The sequence below is a fragment of the Equus quagga genome, chromosome 8, assembly GCF_021613505.1.
Source record: "Equus quagga isolate Etosha38 chromosome 8, UCLA_HA_Equagga_1.0, whole genome shotgun sequence".
Taxonomy (NCBI): Eukaryota; Metazoa; Chordata; class Mammalia; order Perissodactyla; family Equidae; genus Equus; species Equus quagga.
In genome coordinates, this window is record NC_060274.1 from 129,344,407 (window position 1) to 129,365,750 (window position 21,344).

A 21,344-nucleotide genomic window follows, 5' to 3' on the forward strand; every position below is an offset into this window, starting at 1 on the left:
GGGCTTACGGGTGATTTCCCAGTGCCTCCCCCGATATATAAATCACACCGCCTCATCTGAGTGTGTCAGACCACCCAGTGGGGCCACAAAGGACGGAACCGTCCAATTCAATAAGTCTTTCTTTGATGCCCTGTATTTGCAGACATGGAGCTGAATGCTGGGTATGCCAACATGAGCAAGACAGAGAGAGGCCCTCCTTCAGGCAGCCCAAAGTCTAGTAAAATCAGCAACAGCATGAAATCGGCAAGGGGACCAGAGGGGAGCCTCTGCTAGAGATAGGCTGTCTACCCACGTGATAGGCATGAACAGCGAGAGAGTAAAGGCTACAGGTCCCTGGGTTCCGGAAGCTTCCTGTTGAGGAGACAAACACATACGACCATCCAGAGAACAATAAAAGGCAGAATGTGGCAAAGCGTTTGGGAAACACCGTCAGTGCTGTAGGTAGCCAGGAAAGGGAACATTCGGTAACTGGTAAAAATGAAGAGGAAAAAAGGTAGGTGGTTCTTCATCGAGGAGTAAGCAAGAGGAAGTGACCTCCTTGTGCCTTGGCCGCCTTAACTATAAAATTGATATAATAATGGTACCCGCCTTGTAGGGTTGTGATCAAGATTAAATTCTTTATTATTTACAAAGCGCTTACAGCAGGACCTGTTGGTGGTGGTGCTGATGTTGGTGATGTGATGTTGCTGTTGCTGTTCTTGTTGATGCTGTTGATGATGTTGTTGATGATGATGGTGGTAGTGTTATTGCAGATGCTGATGTTGATGGTGATGATGGTGGTGGTGGTGTTGCTGGTGATGATGATGTTGCTGTTGTTCATGTTTTGTTGATGATGCTATTGATGATGGTGGTGTTGTGCTCTGAGGACGATGATGATAGTGTTTTCCGTTGATGATGATGATGATAGTGTTTTCCGTTGATGATGATGATGTTGTGGTTGATGATGATGATGATGATGGTGGTGGTGTTATTGCTGTTGTTCCCCCAGCTCTGACTCAGCATCTCAGTGGTGGGGCCTTTGGTCGTCATTCTCACCTATTCTCTGTAGCGGGGAGAATTTTACCCTTTGTTTCTGATGACTGGCAACATAAATTTACATAGTGGTCAGTTAATAATGGCCATTAACTTTCCATTCTGTACAAAAGTTAGGCTAAAATGACCACAGTTTATCATGGAACGTGTCTACGGACAAAGGATTTTTATTTACTTTCTGGGCACAGGAAACAGTTGGTGGTGGCCTTCATGGCTAGCCCAAGTGGATTTTGAAGATCTGGGTTGGGATCTGGACTGTCCTGGATGGTCTGGAAGGTGTGCATAGGACACAGCACATCTTCATGCAGAGAATGAGAAGGAGTCTGTCTTCAGAGCGCTCACTGCTGACATAGACCATCACGATCGTTTCCAAAATGGAGACTCAACTAGAGGATGGATCTTGCCTGGGACCCTTTTGCCTGGGTGGGCCGACACCCTGCCCCTTAGATCTTAAATGTAGCATCAATCTTCTGTCTCCCTAGGATTCCCAGCTTCTACTGAGGAATATTTACGTTATTAATAATTATTAGTAATAGTTCTCATCTGTTTTGCTCTTGCAAAGGCAAGAACTGCAAAGAATATCTCCTTCATTTAGTCCTTACAAATGACACAGCTGTTCGCACTGTACACACGAGGAGACCAGAGCTCAGAAACGAGGGTTGTGTATCCATAGATGGGAGAGCTCAGACAAGATGGAAGTTGACACTCTTAACTAACCCCTGTCTGTACTGTTCCTGTGGCATCATCATGCTCAGGGCTAAGAAGTAAAGTCTAGTTTAATCATCGTGAAAATGACGCTCACTTGTGGGCCTGGGACCTGGAGAGCCCCTTTGTTCTTTAATGTGATTTGGAGCCATCGTCCACAGTCTGAGCAAGATTCTAAGGGGAGTGAGCCCGGGATACCCTGCCCCTGGGCACACCCGCCCAGAGAAAGTTTGTTCTGATACTGGCCTCTTTCTGTGCACTATTTCATTGGCCTGGGGTGGGGGTCTGGAAATGCAGGCTAAGTAAGAAAGTTTCTTTGGGAGAAGGGAGGATGGGAATGACTTACACAAACAGGGTCAGCGTGTACCACGTGTGGCTTTTCTTTTTTTTCTTTTCTTTTTTTTTTTGCTGAGAAAGATTCACCCTGAGCTAACATCTGCTGCCGATCTTCCTCTTTTTCTTGTATGTGAGCTGCCGCCACAGCATGGCCACTAACAGACGAGTGGTGTAGATCGGTGCCCAGGAACCGAACCCAGGCCGCCAAAGTGGAGTGCACCAAACTAGCGCGAGGCCACCACAGCTGGCCCACGTGTGTCTTTTCTGACAGCAAACTAAGACCTACCTCTCGGTCCTGTTATAGGTTCAATTGTGTTGCCCTGAAAATATGCTGAAGTCCTAACCCCCAGTACTTCAGAATGTGAGTTTACTTGGAGTTAGGATCTTTGCCTATGTAATTAATCAGATGAGGCCGTTCTGGAGGGCATCTGGTTCCCAAGATATACCTCTCACATTTTTAACTTTTCTGAAATCAGAATGGATCTTACAATCTCTGTAAAATCTTACTAAATCAGTGCTTCATCTTGCAATTGATTTTGTCTTCAAATCAAAGAAAAATAGTAAATATGACATTTATCCAATAGCCTACTAATCCTGCCTTGTTTAGGAAAGCTACAGCTGAAAGCAGAATGATTTCCAGCACCGTGGGATTTAAAGTGGTTTGGGTTCCAGATGCAGGGAGTGTGATGGGCACCTTGAAGGACACCGTGACCTTCAGGAACACTTCTCAGAGGCTCCGAAGCTTTCCATTCCCCCTGATGCACCACAGCCGGCCTGGGGCCTAAGCTCCAGTCCCGCTCTGCTTTACTTGCTCTGAGCTTCATCTCTGCCACCTCTGCCGGCCTCTCAGAAGGGTCTCTGGTCTTGAGTCTGTACTTCTCAGATGTCCCCCTCCTTAGAGAGGAGCCCCCGACTGAGGGAAATCATGCACCCGCTTGACTTGCCGTCTTCTCTCTCCTCTGGAGGTGGTTCCTCTGAAGTATGCAGCATCTGCCTCGCCCCACCCCAGCCCACTCGGGGAACTGAGCCTTCGGATAAAAATACTGTGCAATTAGGAGGCTGGTGTTTAAGAGAGAGCAGCTGTTCTGTCACACTCTCACAACACGGCTGTTAAAGCAGGAGGAAATTAAAAGTGTCACTCGTCTGGCTGTTCAGATTATATTTCTACTTGTTCTCTACAGAGCATTCACGTACGTGTTATGAAATATTTCACTGTGGTGTTATACATCATTAATTTTGTTTAAATTATTCTTAATTGCTCACTGGCATGGCAAGAAATGAGGAAATTGGAAGGAAGAGAGTTTGTTTTAACAACAGAAAAATTTTAAAGGACGAGTTTTAGTAAAAAGGAGCCCTGGGCAGTGTGGGTGCATCTGTGGACAGCATGCACACACATTCATACACACGTGTGCACATGCACACACACACCCGAGAGTGAACACTCACACATGCATGTGCACACTGACATCCACATGTGTGTGCACACATGCATATGCATGCATGCACGCAATGCACACGCTGACACACACACAAAATTTAATCTGTATTTATAAGAGTATTACCGCTCATTCCTTTCTCTTCTCTCCCCGGCATTGGTTAAGTTTTCTAGAACAGTCATTACTCACGTCCCAACATCTGTGTTGGTTTACTTTTTTCTGTCTTCTTCTCCCACTATTTCCATCCCAAAGCAAAGAAAGTAAGACTTTTACAGTCATGCGTCACTTAAAGACAGGGATATATTCTGAGAAATACATCGTTAGGCAATTTCATCGTTGTGCGAACATCATAGCGTGCACTTACACAAACCTAGATGGTACAGCCCACCACACACCTAGGCTCTATGGTACTGATCTTATGGGACCACCGTCATACAGGTGGCCCGTTGTTGACCGAAACATTGTTAAACAGCACATGACTGTATGTTCACACTCCCCCAACATCCCTCAGGAGATCTTACACTTTTAGAATTTGTTCATTTATTTAAAAAAATGTTTAGCTAGTGGCCTCCATTTGCAGGGACCCTGGGCCCGGTGGACCATGCTACAGGCATCCTTGCCCTCAGGGGTCTCAGGGTTTAGTTGGCCGAGATGATATGTGTTCACAAGGACAATAATTCTAGGAGAAATCAGTAATTATAAGAAAAGCAGTAAAACAATTATTAAATTATTCAGGGAACTAAAGACTTCCTTCCAACTAGAGAAGTGTTAGGAACGTTTTTAGATTCATAGACCGTCAGAGCAGAAGGAAGTTTAAAGATCCTTAATCTGAATGTTTTCCAACGTGTCTTAAGCCGCAGAGCCCTTTCTTCAAAAGGAAACTGACTGGGCTGCCCCATATGGAAATAGCAGCCCTCAAGAGGCTCCCAGGAGCTCCCTTTGAAAATCTCTGATCCAGTTCCATCACCTCATTTTGCAGATTAAAGAAATGGGGAAGGCAAAAAGGTCAAGTCATAAGAAAAGTCTGCTTGAAGGAAATAAAAATCGATTGTTCCAAGAGCCTATGTGTGACAGCACAGCAGTTGTGTTTGGCTTATTTAAGCAGATATTCTGGGGGTATTTTTATGCAAGACGCTCACGACATGGTGCTGCCTCAGATACTTAATAGTCCAGTTGTCGGGATAAGACAAGGACAGCAAATTGAAAGATGCAGGTCAGCCACGCGGAGCCTCCGGGAGTGCAGATGGAAGTGGAGGTCAGGGGCGGCTCTGCGGAGGGACCACTCACACTGGCCCTGAAGGACGAGCGAATCTGAACAGCCAGAGGCTTCCAATGTGCACTTGGAGAACAGAGGGGCCTCTTTGTGTGACCTACCTGGGTAGGCTGTGCCTCTTCCACAGCTCATAAAATGTGGATCCAGTTCTGAAGACAACAGCGCATTCCCCCCTCAACCAGGGACTCTGGGGACAAGGGGACAGGAGTGGCAGTGCTGCAGTGGTGCAGGCAGCACATTAACTAAAAACAAGGTTTTCATCATGTACAGGATTTCTGCAAAAGAAGTCTCCTGGCATGTGGGAGTTCCAGTCTCTCCTTCTATTGTTGTTTTTTTTTTTTTAAGTATGCTTTTTGGTGAGGAAGATTGGCTCTGAGCTAACGTCTATTGCCAATCTTCCTCCTTTTTTTCCTCCCCAAAGCCCCAGTACATAGTGGCATATCTTGGTTGTAGGTCATTCTGGTTCCTCTGTGCAGGATGCCACCTCAGCACGGCCTGATGAGCGGTGGTGCTATGTCCGCACCTGGGATCCGAACTGTCGAACCCTGGACTGCTGAAGTGGAGCGTGCAAACTTAACCACTAGGCCACGGGGCTGGCACCCCAGTCTCTCCTTCTTGATGGGATCTTTCTCTAACCCTCACCAATCATCCCACCAATGTGACCATTCACCCAAGGAACCCCAGGCAAGAGTGTGTGGGTGGATGGGTGGCAATAGCTCCTTGACTAGGTAATAATAATAATATAAAAATGACAGCAGTCGGCACACCTACTGAGAGTTTACGAGGGCCATGGCGTGTTCTAGGCATTTCATATGTGTCATTATTTAATCTTCAGAGCAACTCTTTAAGATGAGTGGTAGAGTTACCACCACTTCACGGATGAAGAAATGAAGGACCAGCTAATTAAAGTAATTTGTTCAACTCCACTCAGCCAGCAAGTGGTGCCGCTGAGGTGAACGCTAAGGTCTGCTGTGCCTTATAGTAAAGAAATGTACATTCCTGAGCGACCAGACGGAGAGGCTTGGAGCACAGAGGTGAGCGGATGGAGGGTGCGGCCAGACTGCCTGGTGTCAGTCCTGCATCACTGCAGACGTTCTGTGCCTCCATTTACTCATCTGTGGAATGGGGCTATAGTACCCACTTCATAGGGCTATTTTAAGGACTAAATGAGTTAGTGTGTGTAAAACACTTGGAACACTGTCTGGCACATTACAAGCAAAGTATAATTATAAACATTGTTATTGTAGTTGTTATTTTCATTTTTTAATTTATTTTTAATTATTATTTTTTTTATTTAGTTATTATTATTATTACAGTGGTGCAACAAAGAAAGTAGTCAGAGACAGCATCACAGAGAAGCTGTTTGAACTGAGTCTGGAAGAGTGCGCAGAGGTCGGCAGGAGAGTAGCGGGCTAGGGCGTTTTAGGAAGAGGGAAGAGCGGGTACAAAGTTAGGAAACAGCACAGCTCTTCTGCAAAAGAGCGAGGCGTTCAGAATGGCTGGAGGCCAAGGTGTGTGTTGGAAAGTGATAGATTAGGTGCTGAAGGTCTTGTGTTTCCTGCCAAGGGTTTCCACTTGATCCTGTGGGCAACAGGGAATGACTGAAGGGTCTTAATGAGAAGAGTGCGATGGTCAGAACTGTGTGGGAATCCTTGGGCAGAGAGGCGAGGAGGGCAGCACTGAGAACATTACCATGGAGATGGGAGGCGGCGGGAGACGCTTTAGCAGGCACCACTGAGAGGACCTAGTGAGAAATCGTATGTGGGGCCTGAGAGAGAACCGAGTGTGGAAGTACATCCATTTAAAAGATGTGATCTGCATGTACTATACCCTTGATTCCTAAAGGAAAAATGGAGAACTTCGTATCTCAAATAGTCCCCACAAGTGTCAGGAGTATGGCGGGTCGGCTCCTAGTCACCACGTTACCCGGCAGGCCGGTGGCATCATCCCCACGTCACAGATACTGAGACGCATCTGGCAAGTGGCCGAGTCGGGCACCTCTCTCGCTCAGTGGACTGACGGTGGCGAGTGAGGAGGGAGACGGGCAGGCGGCCTCGGCAGTGATGCACGCTGCAGGTCACCCTGGAGGCAGGAGCGCACAGGGACTGCCAGGGCCTCATGGGTCTCCCGCTTGCCAAGATGCCCCATCCTGTGTCAGGATCTCAGCAAACTATAAAGTAAAGAGGACCTAAAATGTAATCCGTCCTCAAGGCGATGAGAAAAAGGAGCCTGATCTCTTCACACACGGTAATTTGTACATCCGAGTAAGTATTGCTCTTCCCAAGAAGCTCAGCGCTTACTCCAATGAGAGGACACTGCTGGGAGATTTTAGAATCCCTCTTATAATGTGATCTTTATGTACCGGGCTTCTAAGGAATCTTCAGTTCTTTCCTCTGTAGTAGGTTCAACTGTGGACCTTTGATGTAATCATCACTTACAGTACCTTCATTACAAAATTTAGCTCCAAATGATCTTTTGCACTTTGTAAAAACCAAAACTAACCTAAAACAGGTAACTGGCAACTGTGAGGCTATTCAAGAGGCCGTGCCACAGCCTCTGAACCAACTCACCAACTTTGCCATCTCCCAAGGCATGTTCACTGAATCAGCAATATCAATTGGCCACTTACTGTTAATGAGGCACTGTGCGTTTTCCTCTGTGGGATGCAAAGTTGTATGAAATAGATTCCTAAGCTCCAAGGATAGTTGAAGAAGTAAGATATAAGTATATCATTGGAATTCAAATTAGACCTTAATTGCTTTGGTTGAAAATCATCAAAGAACTTCTGGAATCGTAATGTAGACAGATGATGAGCAGTGTTGTCACAAGTCTGAGAGACAGGGTAGTACCAGGGGCTGCGGGAAGCATGCTGCAGAGAGCCTAGACTAGGAGTGAGAGACCCTGTCCTGATCCTGGCTCCGCCACGCCCTGGGACAAATGAAACAGCCAACGCACGTTGCATCATTTTTCCTGTAGTTTGCATAATCTCACAAAACCAATAAAACTAAGCTTCTTCTTTCATACTTTTAATTCTGTGAATTATGCTAAACATCTAGAAAACTTCCACCAGGTTGATGCAGACGAGGCATAAAGGTGATATTATGGCTTAAATGCAGGTAGTTCCTAAAACCTAGAGCTTCTGTGAATCAACTACCCAAGGATACTAGCTGAATTTTGAGAGCATACAGAGGCCCCTTACTTTTTTGTGATTGGGGTGGTTTCTCTTATTAAAAATGCCTGTCATGTGGGCTGGCCGTGGCCGAGTGGTTAAAGTTCCGTGCACTCAGCCTCAGCGTCCTGGGTTTCTGGGTTCAGATCCCTGATGAAGACCTTTTCCACTCATCAGCCACACTGTGGAGGCGTCCCACATACAAAGCAGAGGAGAACTGGCCCAGATGTTAGCTCAGGGCCAATCTTCCTCACCAAAAAAAGAGGATTGGCAACGGATGTTATCTTCCTCACATGCAAAAAAAAAAGGCCTGTCATGAACCCCAAGTGTCACTCATGATTGTAGTTACACATGACCTGTTAACATGACCTTCTTCACCATCATTTGTGAGCATGTAAAAAAACCCACCGATTTCTCTGGACCCTATTGAGTGCTGCTGCTTAAACTACTGCATGGGAAATATGATCACTTCCAAGATTCCTGGACACGTGAAGTTGGATTGAAGCAAGACTCAATGCTGTGGGCATGGCAGGGGGAACCCCGAAATCCCACGTTTGATGTCAGCAATAACAAGCTCTTGAAATCAAACAGCGACAAAATCTGTCTGCAGTGTTGACTAGGAAATACTGTCTTCGGAGCAAATATTTTAATTATCGGCAGTCGTTCTTGCGGCTTGGCTAGCTCCCTGTTTATTCGTATGACATCACCTCAATGTACAAACTTTGTGTATCAGGCATGCATAATTCATGAACTGGCAAATAAAGAGGTCTGGATGGAGTCCGTGCGCAGTGGAGCCGTGGCCAAGTATCTCAGTTGGCCGGAGCCTTCCTCTTGCCCACCCTGCTGGCGGCTGCTCTTCGAAACCATTCGTCAGTGCTTACGAGACGTGGGCCGTGGGGGCGAGGCCGCCTGCGTCTCCATTGGTTACATACCGTGAGTTCAGCTTCTGGTTGGAAATTATGTGTCACATAAACTTCCTCGGAGGATGCAGATGAGAGAAAGGAGGACAAGCACTGTCTCAATGAATTTCTTTTATTTATTCTGATGACTTTTTTCTTTTCCAGTTTCGTGTCCTTTTTAATTGCTTCATTTTCGTCTGTAATTGTCGCTTTTCTCTATCTAGTCAGGCAGGTGTAAGTTGATGTTCTGAAATGAATGGGACTGGAAACCAGAGACGCAAAAATAAACATTTTCTGTTTGCAAGTCTGTGGTGTAATTCAAAGCTTTTCTTTTTGCAATTTGAATTTCCTCCCTCTGGCTGCAGGATCTCGATTGACCAAAAGTGCCTCATGTGCTGGGTGTGAATTTGCTTGCTTCGATTTGCTGAGTTTCCCTCTCAGGAACAATATAAATTTGAAAGTCAGATATTTGGCTTGAGCCAAAATAGTTGCTATCCTAACCAAAGTTTTTAAAAGGCCAAATGTTGTTTCTGTTGCAGCATCTCTTTGTAAGCAAAGGCCGAGCAAATGTAATTGGTCTCTGCTGTCAGTGAGTACCCAGCTCTGCATTTAGGTTTGAACATCAGCACTCTCATCGCGTGCTCCAAGGATGCACAGGCCATGAGACAGGCTTCCCCACTAAGACATATTAAGGTGGGACAAAGGGAACCGTAATAAATATTTTTATGTCTACACAGGTGTGTTCATATATGCATGCTAGCAGGAATATAGGAGAGTATGCATAAGAGTATGTCAACAGACACACATATAGAATCGGATGTGTATATTTGGCCTAATTGACAGAGGCACTGACAGTGAAATATAATTATATGCTTTCGTTCGAGACTGTATCCTAAGACTAGACAAAAACATGCAGATACTGGAAGGGTTGGCCAAGAAGGAACAGAGAAGCGATCTGCTTTTTCATCCTAACCTTCTTCCGGTTCAGCTTCGCCTTCCACTTCAGGCTGAGAATAGACCGTCCTGCTCAGTGCAGCCGTCGACTCATCTCCTCTCCCACTTGCACATGTTTACGTTCTGGAGGGAGGTCCCGTCAGAGAATTCTGATCTGTAGAATAGGGTGTGCTTGTCTCCCAGGGTGCTGGTGAGGCGAGGCGATGTCTGTACAGCGCCCAGCACAGGGTCTAGCATATTCTAGGAACCCAAAGTGGTGGCTGCTATCATTTGTGCTGCAGCCTCTGTCACTCTTACTAAGAGGAGACCTTAGCAACCCCATATTCTACAGTTGAGACCCAGAGAAGAAGAGTTGCTTGGCTAGAACCACCACGTAGCTGGTGGCAGAGCTGGCACCAGAACACGTCTGCTGCCCTCACCCTGACTCACGCGAGTCGACATGCTGACCTCTAAGCTGTGCACCTTCTTCTGGTGATGGTACTTAGCACACAGCATCAAAGCAGATTTGTGTGTGTGTCTGTGGTCCCTACTAGACTCTGAGCCCCCTGGCAGCAAACACTTTGTCTGCTTCTGTCTGTGTCCCCTGGACCCGGCACTGTGCCTTGCACGTGGTAGAACCTCGATATACGTTTGTTGAATTGCATGCGAAGTGACAAGACGTTGTCAGAAGAATAGCAGTTAGGCAGAGTCCTCTAAGGTTCTGGCCACCTATAAAGCAAAAAGCAAGATTTCCCAGGTGTTAGCCACAAGAGTCTGTGCAAAGTGCAGAACGAGTGTCTCACAGGCAGCAGTCACAAAAGGGCAAAGCTTTCTACTGTACTGAACAACTCATCTAATCAGTCGTTGCCTAGATGTGCATAAGATCGTTTGGAATAAGAGGAAGGAAAGCAGAGAAAACCAAGTTAAAATTTCAGTGATGAAGCCCATTTTAAGATTCCTTAGTAAAAGTATTCTTGATTGTTTAAACAAGTTGCGAGAGCTCCCCTCTCAATGCTGCAAGTTCCCCCAGGTCTTGTGTCTGCTGTGAGTGTGTTTGCATGTCTCTCCTTTTCTTAGAGAAATCTTAGGAAACACTGACCCAGGTCTGCTCAGAACATCGCAAAGTCCAAATATCTTATTCCAAATTAACAATCTCTTGTTTTGTCTTTATTTCTTAGGAGAAAACTTGTCTTGATTTAGGTGTTTTCCTAAAATATCTGCCAGTCTTCAGGAGCCTAACCATCATAGAAATCTCGAAACCGGCGGGTAACCTTAAAATGCACATGGACAGAGCAGTGGGTCTAGACCAGCGGGGCCAGAGAAGCCGCATGACGGCAGTTTGACGGGGAGAGCCGGGCTGCTAGACCACAGACGGCCTCGGAGCCAGGGCACCTGCCCGCCCGCCTCCCTGGGGAGGGTGTGACCTTTGAAGGGGATCTGGATGGTTGGATGGGGTTAGGTTATAATCAGTAGGTTTACGTGATACATAAAGCTTCTTAACTTTGTGTAGTGTCCTCTTCGTGTTGTTTCTGTTTGGCTATCCTAGAGAATATTCTATGTTAAAGTGTTGGTGAAGATGGCGTGGTTGTGATGTGGCTCTCCAAAAAAAACCAAACGCAGTTTGGCCCCTGTAATTGGAGACAGCTGCCCTTGGGAGTCAGAGGAAAGGGCGGAGGCAGCCCTCAGTTTCTCCAGGAAGACAATAACCTGAATTGGAAGGCTCAGGGACACAGAGGATGGTCTTTGGAGAGCCTTCCTTAGCTGATTTAAATTTGCTGCCTTGATCTGTCAGGGCCAAGTTTGTGCTCCGGAGGTCTTCCCTCATTAGCTGTTAATCCACTCAGCAAACATTATGTGCGCAACACTCACTCCCAGATTATGAATAGGCACCGGGATGACAGATTGGGGGCAAAGATTCCAGTGTGTGTGTGTGTGTGTGTGTGTGAGTCTTCTGTCTAAAGCGCAGTGGAAAGCTGAGAGAGGCAGTTACAGTTTTTTAAATTGCAATTCAGCATGACAATTGCTACCATTGGTACTTAGGGCACTTTTTTGAGTGACAAATTAGAAAGACCACAGGAAAAAAATCTGCAGGAGCATGGGAAAGAGCTAAATTCCTAAATAACATAAGAACAAGTAAGAGCACAATTGAAGTGGGCAAAGCACGGGAGAGGGCCATTTGTGGTCGCACACACTCACACGCACACAAAATGCAAATGTCAAATAAACATGACAGATGTCCGACTTCACTCAAAATTTGAAAAAATATAAATTAAAGCAATAGCAAGATATAATTTTGCCCATTAGAGTGGTAAAAAAAAATTTTTTTCAAGTTGTAATACACACCTCCATGCACTCTGTTGGAGGGCGGTGGGAATACTTGTTGGAATTCACGTGTCTCTGCTGTATGTGGTAGAGTGTTGTTGTCCCTGGTGTCTTCCCCCATCCTGGGGGCTCCCTCCCACTGCTGTGTGTCTCCTCCTCAGGAGAGGTTCTTCCTGGCCCCATTGGCCAAGGCCCGAGGGCGGACGTGAACGGCAGGCCAGGACGCCCTGGGAGCCCCTGCACGTTTCTGCCAGCTCCCTCGTTTGCTTCCCTTTGCCACGAGCACGGTGTGTTCCAGCTGAAGGCTGCCCTTTCAGCCCGAACCCTGGAATGAAAACGTTGCCGGGAGGGGAGCCAGCAGGGCTGCAGCCGACTCGATTACCAGGATGTAACATCAGCAAGAAATAAACTGCCGTTGTTATAAAGCACTGAGATTTGGGGGGGTTTGTGTTTCAAATTATGAACTTATTTAGTGACAGCAGACTATTAAACCTTTTTACCACAGCAATTGCAGTGCTAGTAACTAGCTTAACCAACAGACACAGTCTTACCCGCATGCAAACATTTGTGTAAGAAGAATTTCTGCAACACTGTTTATGGTAACAAAAAAACAAAAGGAAACAGCCTAAATATTCACCAGTAGGGAATGGACCAAATAAATTATGGTATATCCATATAATGGAGTACTATGCATCTGTTAAAAATGGAGTCTTATAGCTTTTTAAAATTACTTACATAATCTTATGTTACAGTAGTTACCATTCTACAACTTGATGTTTTCATGCAACATTGTATTTTTAGTATTTGTCCGTGTCAGTAGGCATATGGCTATTCTTTCATTTCATATGCTCTATGATCTTCCACTGTGTGAATACTCTGCATTTGCCATCCCGTCTCCTGCTAACGGCTAGCTGGGCAATTTATTACTCAGCTGTAGTTGATGTTAAGAACAGTCTGCTGCTATGTGCGTGTGCATGTGCAGGGGTCTCTCTGAGATGTACCCCAGGAACAGAACTATCTGGCTGTACAGCACAAGCGTCTTCAGCTTTCATAGCTGTTGCTAAATTGTTCTCCTACGTGGCTGTGCCCACTTGTACTCCCCTTCATTTGGCCTCATCCTCCTGCTATTGTCCGACTAGGTATTAAGACTAAAAAATATGTTACTGAGACACGCCATATTATACTCTATGTGGCATACATATTATTATGAACACATACCATGTGGCCAAAATATCTTTTCAACATGCAAGGAAATGATAAATAGTGACTTCAAGATAATAGTTACCTCTGGGGAGGGAACAGACTGAGAGTGGGGAAGCGTACACAGGTGGCCTCAAATCCCTGTATTATGTTTTATTTTTAAAAACTAAGGCAATATGGTATACTGTTAAGATTTGATAAAGCTGCAGATTTACATGCAAATATTTTTATGTTTTTTAATCTGTATGTTTAAAATATTTGCTTGTGTGTAAATATGATCACATATACACAAAGAAACATTTTAGGACATTTTAGAAACCTTTAGGTTACTCCTGGGAAGTGGGTTGAGAAGGACCTTTTACTTGTCACTTTATTCCTTTCTTTGGTGGTTGAATTCTTTTAGAAACATGTATCAAGTTCGTGAATTTAGAAATGAGAAGAACTAGTCCAGTCTCAGCCACTTTCTGACTGTATGGAGGAGACAAACGCGCTCAAGCTCTCGGAACCTGTTTTCTCGTCTGTGAAATATAGTTAGAGCGGCTCCTCTGCAGAGCTGCTGCGAGGATTAGACGTTATTCATATGCAACACCTAGCGGAGTGCCTTTACATAGTAGGCACTAAATAAATAATATTGTTTCCATTATTAATAAGAATGTAGCATATGCTCTGGCTGCAAATTTACTCACCCTGAAATGTACAGAGAAAGCAGATGTAGGCTTTTTATTTCTCAATAACCGTTCTTCCACATGAGCCCCCGTGGGAGGAACGGAACAGATCTCTGAGCCAGGAAACTTAGTTTGCTCAATAATGTAACCCAGCGCCAGTGTTTGAACCCCTTTCGGTCAGTGCCATCTCTTCAGGTTTATATACAGACTCCTGGATCACTGCCGCCCCTCCCCTCCCTGGGGAGAGGGTGCCAGAGTTAGCAAATAAAAATACAGGATGCCCAGTCACACTGGATTTTAGGTAAACAACAAAATAGTGTTTTAGTAGTAGGTCCCAAATACTGCATGGGACATATTTATACTAAAAGACAGCATATTCTTTATCTGAAATTCAAGTGTAGCTGGATAGCTGCATTTTATGTGAGCAGTCCTATTTCCCGGTGAATGGGGGAGGGGCACACAACTGGGGAAATGAAGCCCCCTGGACCTCCCGGCCTTTGGATGTGCGCTGCAGAGTATGGGTCCAGGCCTGGGCAATGGCCCCACAGTCTGTCCGTCTCTCAGCTCTCCGGGGCCTGGGGTGCTCCCTGGCTGAACCAGCGCCACCGTGCCTCTTGGTGGTGCCGCGGGTCCCTTTGCTTCTCCGTCACATCCTCTTGGGCGCCAGACTATAGAGAAGAGGGAGCAGGTGGGGTAGAGGCCGAGGCAGGGTCCCCAAGGGTGTTCCTTTCAGCTGGCTGCTTGGGGAAGGCATTCGCGCAGAGACGTAAATGAGGAGAAGGACGAGCTGCGCCAGGGTCCAGGGACAGAGATTTCAGGCAGAGAGCACAGGAGGCCCGGTGGGAACAAGCTTGGCGTCCTTCGGAACCTGCAGGAAAGCCAGCTCGCTGGAACAGAGTGAGTGCTGGGCGGGCAGAGATGAGGTTAGGAAGATCGCCATGCCTACCTCTGAATTACTTTCAAAATGATACAAAAAAGAATTTAGAAAGGTCTTTTTTCTTTCTGGACTCTCCTTTTGCTAATGAGAATTAAAAACTCAGCCTGCAGACTTGAACTACAGTGGACCAGGTCTCACTTTGACCTGAGTCATAGCTTCCTTCTCATTCTAGAAGCTTCCAGACGGCCTTGGAACTGGACAGCTGCAAACTAATGGGATTCCAGGGGCAAGTGAACACAGCTGAACGTTTGCAAAACAATCCTGTTACATTAACAAGTTTTTCCCAAGTGTTACAGGAAGCCAGTGGAGGGAGGAGCCAGCCACGGCTTTGAAAGGTGACTTAGGATTGAGACCTGGGCGATTTACCAGAACTCAATGAAGACAACATGGGCTTTGTGTCTGACTAGTAAAAATGAGGTTATGAAGATATAGACCAAATGTAGGGCTTTGTAAAATGATGTTTCATGTCATTACAATAATCTAAAAGTGTATACTTTTAACTGGGTTCATTGTAAGTGACATGGGGACAAAGCTGGAAAGCCATGCCTTCAGGGACCCACAGGCCCAGCCTCTGCCCCCCCGTTCACTGATGACCCTTCCCTGGTGCCAGGTTCTCCTGAATCCACGAACATGCAGATTATAAGGAAGGTGGGATTCTCTTCTGTTCTCAAGCAAACTAACGGCCTCCTTTTTCTTTCTCTTCTGGCTTCTCTTCTCTGCCCAATGCAGGTCCTGGAGTCCCCACGGTGACCGTGCACAACACCACAGACAAGAAAAGTGAGTGCTTTTTTGGTCTTTTCTTACATCTTCCTGAGACTTGGAGAAAAGCAGAAATGCTTTATGAGATAACCCAGCCACGTTTTCTATTTGGAGACGGAGATGGGTCATGTCCTAGCAGTGCCGAAGGAACCCGGAGATCACGAATTTTGGTGAAATGTAGTGGAAGTAAAGGTCAGAGTCACCCAGACTGGAGGTCCCACAGCCCCCACACATGCTGAGGCCTGGGGGCCATGGTGGGCACGCAGGGCCTTGTCTGCGACACTGAGCAGAACCCACCGCCAGGCAAGCGTGCACAGCCAGCCCTGGGCTCCGTCGCCTGGCCCTGCCCAACTCTCTTCTCTTACAACCTCCCACTGGGGGCCAAGGCTGGGTGGGCGCTGTGAGGCTCATCTGTCTTTGTGGGCCTGCGGGCGCCTTCATGGCACGGAGGGGCTTCACATACATGCCACTGCACAGACAAATCTTTCCGGAGACTCTTGAGGAACTCGTCGTCCCTTTGTGAAGGGCCCCCACGAGGGTTGACGTGTGTACGTGTGTCTTCATGGGGAGGATTGGAAACCACGTGCGCAGTCCCAGGCAGACGCCCAGCAGAGCTGAGAAGGGGAGAACTCGCCCTGGGTTCCTCCTTTCTCCGCCTCACTCTGTCCTATCCCTGAGGAATCCTGCGCCTTTCCTCCCCTCTGTGCCCCCACTCCTTCCCCCAGTGGCATCACCCCCATGCCACCCTCCCAGCAGGACCTGCCCTGAACCCTCCCTTCTTCCAGAAAGCCAGACCTTAGAGCAGTTTCTGTGATTCCCTCGGGGCCTGGTGACAGGAAGGACTTGGCGTCTCCTTTGAATCTCAAGGTGTAAGTGGCCCAATGCCCGTCTCGCTGGGACGGTTTCAAGCACCGAGGAGAGATGACACGGGGAAGAATTTCAGAGAGGAGATCTCCAGCGGTATATTTGGTTCAAAAGTGTTTAAAGTGTTCAAAAGTAGATAAAGTAGATTTATTTAAAGAGACAATATTTAGAAAAAAATCCCAAATAATGATAGTATTCCATGAAACTATCAAATAATTATTAGAAATTCAAAATTAAAAGATAAGTAATAATAAAATCAGAAATAAGTAAATAAGTGATTTAAATGCAAAAAAAAACGAAAAAAGGCCAAAAAATGGACATCAGAATAGGTCCAGAACCCACGCAAAACACTCGTGTAGCTATCAAAAGGAGCAGGTGCCGGGAGCTGGCTGTGAGGTCCTCTCCATCATCCTTCCCAGAGGGGGTTGGTTTTCCGGGTGAGAAGATGTACCTGGCCCCAGGCCTCATCTTCAGCACAGCTGGGGAGCATTCTAGGAGCCTGTGAGATGTGGGGGTCTCACCCTGTGTCCTATAGGGGAAGGGTCCCCGAAGGACTGAGGAGCGATTGTCTGGGCTGCGCCGTGCCCCTTAGCCCCACCGCCTGCCTGCCGCCCACTCTCCCAGGCAGAGGGTGGAGGACCCGGGAGGAGGCTGGCCAGCAGCGGCGGAACTTCCACCCCAGGCATGGCATCTGGGGTCTGCAGACACAGCCCCGCACAGCAGTCCTCTTTAAAGAGGGTTCAGCCTTGAATCTTGTTAGCTACGATTTTCACTTTAAAAAATGGCAATATTTCAGAGATCCTCCAATGAGGCATCTTTTTTTCTTAAGAAAATGTGTATTATTCATTTTGAATATTTGTTTAAGACGAGTGCATAGATAATTTCCTGATATTTTATAAAGTTTTTCCCTTCTTAAAAAATCTATAGTCTGATGAAAACTGAATACGATGTGTGGTCAACAGCTTTGCCCCAGCGTCAGGGTCCTGGTCTGGATTCTGCTCTACAGTGACAGAGATGTCACCATTGGGGAAGCTGGGGAAGCGTGCACGGAACTTGGCACTAGTTTTTAAATTTCCTGTGAATCTATAATTATTTCAGAATAAGTTTTTTAAGCTATGGTCTGATAAAAACACAAAACTATCTCTAGGCTTAAAAAGAAAACCAACCAGGCGCGGCTCCTCTTAAGGAAGGCATTCACGTAAATACTTTTACTTGCTTCTTTGGGGGATGCCATTATTTAATCTCTCCCAGCCGAGGGTCAATACAGTGCCCACTGTGTGAGAATGCATTTTGGCTTTCAACCACAGTCGGGCCGTTAGGGATCCTGAAAACCAGGGCTGTGAGAACATTCCATGAGTCCAGTCACCACAGTCTCCCTAAGGCTCACGTGTGAATGAAAATGAAGCAGATTTATAGCTCAGACATGCATAATGACATTAATAAAATGCTTTATTTATTCTATTTATAAAATACGGTAATGTATGGGTGAGGGGGGTACAATGCTTTAAAAGAGAGTTCAGATCAGAATTGACCAGATGCCCTCCAGCAGGTAGGTGCAATGTACTAACGCTCTCAGTGTTCCGACATGTTTTACTAATTCTCCGGGAAACCAAACAACCACTTCTTCTCACTGTTTGGTTGGTTAGCTGCATTAACCAATCAACCCAGTTAATCTTGACGGACTAGAGATGGTGGGTTGTCTCCCACATTCTCTGTGGAGCTCCCTAAGACCCTCAGATGGAGGCATTTCTAGGAAGCATTTTGCCCTTTGTAGATGGACTCTCTCTTGTGACTGATTCCCAGAGGCAAAGAGACAGCAGCCAGTGGAATAAGAAATAAAAAGCTTCACGCGCACAGGGTGGAGCTGGCATTGCATGTCGGTGTCTGTTCTTCTCCATGTGAAATTTAACAAGGAGCCTGAAGGTGACACCATTGCTCTTATCTCAGCAAAGTGCTGATTAACTGGAAACTGGAGCGTTTATGTCCTGTGGGGACGAGTGGAATTCTTTTTTATCACATTTATTTTGCAAACTTGTGTATATTGTTGTATTTGAGCTCTGGTTTTCCTGTCGCTTAGTTCAAACTCTGGGATATTTCATCCTGACTTTGCCTGTTTCTGCATTGATAGCTCTCAGTGTAGTTTAGAATTTTTCAGAGGATTGACCTAAGCCACCAAATTAAGTTAGAAAAAGAATGACTGAGTATGGCTGAGCCGGTTGTAGCACCCGCCCCCCGAGAGGAGAATAGGGGTCTTATCTTGTTTATAAATAAGGGTCTGATTTATATTCAGACACAGGTGTGAGGGGGACCAGGCAGACCCCCTGAACGCCCACTCTCCCCCTGCTCAGCTCACTGCCTGAACTGCCATCCTTGCATATTCATTCCTGTGGGATGGGCCGTCATATCTGCACCAAGGCTTCTTTTAAAATAGAAAAATCTCTCCTATCAGCTCAGATTACACTTGGCCACATGTAACAGAATGCTCAAAATAGCAGTTGCTTAAACTTAATGGAAGACGTTTCTCTCCGTGAAGCTCAGAGGCTGCTGCCGGGTCTTCACAGTTGTCAGATCCCTCCCGTGCCCCCTGTCGGCGTTCCAGGCTGGAAGACAGGAGAAAGGGTAAAGTATAAGGGGGGATTCTGACAGCTGAGGCAGCGCCTCCAGGCTGTCTTCCTACGAGGGCCCCTGACACATGTTTCATCTTATTGGTCACAACTTAGTCATGCGTCCCAGCCTGGCTGCAGAGAATGCTGGGAAATGTCTCTTACCTGGACTCCTTGCCGCTGCGAATAAAATCAGGATTTCGTCACCGAGCGATAGTAGCTGCTATGACTCCACCACCATAATCTCCGCAGCTTAGGGTACGAACTTCCTGGGGCCACCATCGCAAAGTAGCTGAACAGAAATTCGTGGTCTCACGGCTCTGGAGGCTGGAAGTCTGCGATCAAGGTGTCAGCAGGGCTGGTTCCTCCTGAGGCTGTGAGGGAGACTCTGTTCCAGCCTCTCCCAGCTTCTGGCGATTGCTGGCCATCTTTGGCCTTCCCCGGCTCGTAGACTCCCCACCTCATCTCTTCATCTTCACCTGGCGTTCTCCCTGTGTGCAAGCCTGTGTCCAGATCTCTCCCTTTTATAAGGGCCCCCCCATATTGGATTAGGGCTCACTCTGATGACCTCAATTTAACTTGATTTCCTCTGCAAAGACCCTGTTTCCAGATATGCTCACGGTCACAGGTACTGGGGGTCAGGACATCAGCATTTCTCGGGGGGGACACAATTCAACTCACGACACTTAACAGAACAAGGGTTTCCCTCTCACTGACACAAAGTCAGTCACGTGCTCCTTGATGCTCTCCTAGGAGGAGCCTGGGGTTGCAGGTGCCGTCTGGATTGTGGCTCCATCGTCTTCACGGCCTCTGCTTCTACCATGTGACAGGAAGAGAGAAAATGGGAAGATTTGTGGGATTGTTTTTGTTGAGGCCTAGTAGTGACATGTGTCATTTCCATCAGCCAGAACTCCCTCTCGAGGGCCCCCCCCCAGATGCAAGAGAAGCCGTGTGCCCGGGAAGGACGAGGAAGCCTCAGTGGGTGCTGGCAATCACCACCCCAGTGAGGAAAGCAAAGGAGGAATCTAGGAGGCAACCACTGCCTCTGCCAGGATCTCAGTCATCCAGTGGGTAATTCCCGGCCGTTTTTGTGTGATCTGAGCCAGCTTATCAGACCCTTCCCTGTGCCACCCATGAAGGCACTGTCCAGGAGGACAGGGAGTGGGGACAGTGTGCTCAGAGCGAGAGCCCATAGGAGAGGGGTGACCCCACCCAGGAAGGTTCTCTGACTGTGCTGTGAGCACCAGGGCCCAGCATGGGGGCGTGGGATGCCGACAGGAGAGGTGTCATAGCATGGAACGAGAGGAGAGGGGACCATACAGAGGAGGAGCAGGGGGTTGTAGAGGTGTAAAACTTGAGACCTGATCCTATGCTACAGAGCTTAGAATCCGCCTCGGACATAAAGACACAAAGAAGGAGCATGGAAAATGTGATAATAAACATACAGGAGAATCACAGGGCCGCAGGAGGAGAGGAGCCCAGTTCTGGGGTGCACTCTGCTCAGCCTCGCTGCGCAGGCCGGGGCAGTATTCTGCAGGCTGGAAGGACAGAGCTCTTGAACTTCACCTTCTAATGCTGGCCATTTAGTCCTCCCCGCCCCGTCATCGCCTGGCTGGACATCCATTACTTGTGACATAATCGAGCGACCATTTAATACCGCGGGCTAGCCCGCCAAAGCTTCAGTACAGTGTCAGGCAGGAGCCTCATCACAGCAACTTACACGAGATGACATCGCCAAGTCCAGGACGGGAGCTTTGGTTCATCTGACCCCCGAGCACATGCTCTTGACTGTGGGGGCCTCATCCCCAGACCCCAGGACCCAGGAGCTCGAGGCCTTTGCACCACTGTCACCTATGGAATACGCCACAACCACAGCATCTCTGATCGTGGCTCCAAAAATCAAGCCGGTTTAGCCTGATGTGATGCTGAGTCCCTGATGGTGTTTGAACCTCACGGTGCATTGGAGCAGGGCGAGCAGAGCAACAGAGTCAGGAAGGCAGGGCTGAATGGAGACAGGGAATTGGGGGCCACGCACCTGCGGCAGAGTCAGGGAAGGGCAAGCCAGCTCTTGGGGATGTGGCCTTTGGGCAAACTCTGGAAAGCCTTGACTCCAGCTGATATGTGGCCTGCGTTGTGTGGCAGTGACAGACAAATAGAAGCCCTGGGGACACCACACGTCAGGTGGCGAAAGTAGCCCTGGCAGGTTAGGGG

The 21,344-nt window shown here is 47.3% G+C and overlaps 1 protein-coding gene across 1 annotated transcript in view; it reads left to right on the top strand.

The window, feature by feature from the left end:
- Window positions 1-21,344, top strand: part of DPP6 (dipeptidyl peptidase like 6) — a 753,509-nt gene that overhangs the window by 700,279 nt on the left and 31,886 nt on the right. The window contains exon 17 of the mRNA XM_046670129.1: window positions 15,637-15,684. Within this exon, the coding sequence (XP_046526085.1) occupies window positions 15,637-15,684 (48 nt within the window). The remainder of the gene's footprint in view (window positions 1-15,636; window positions 15,685-21,344) is intronic.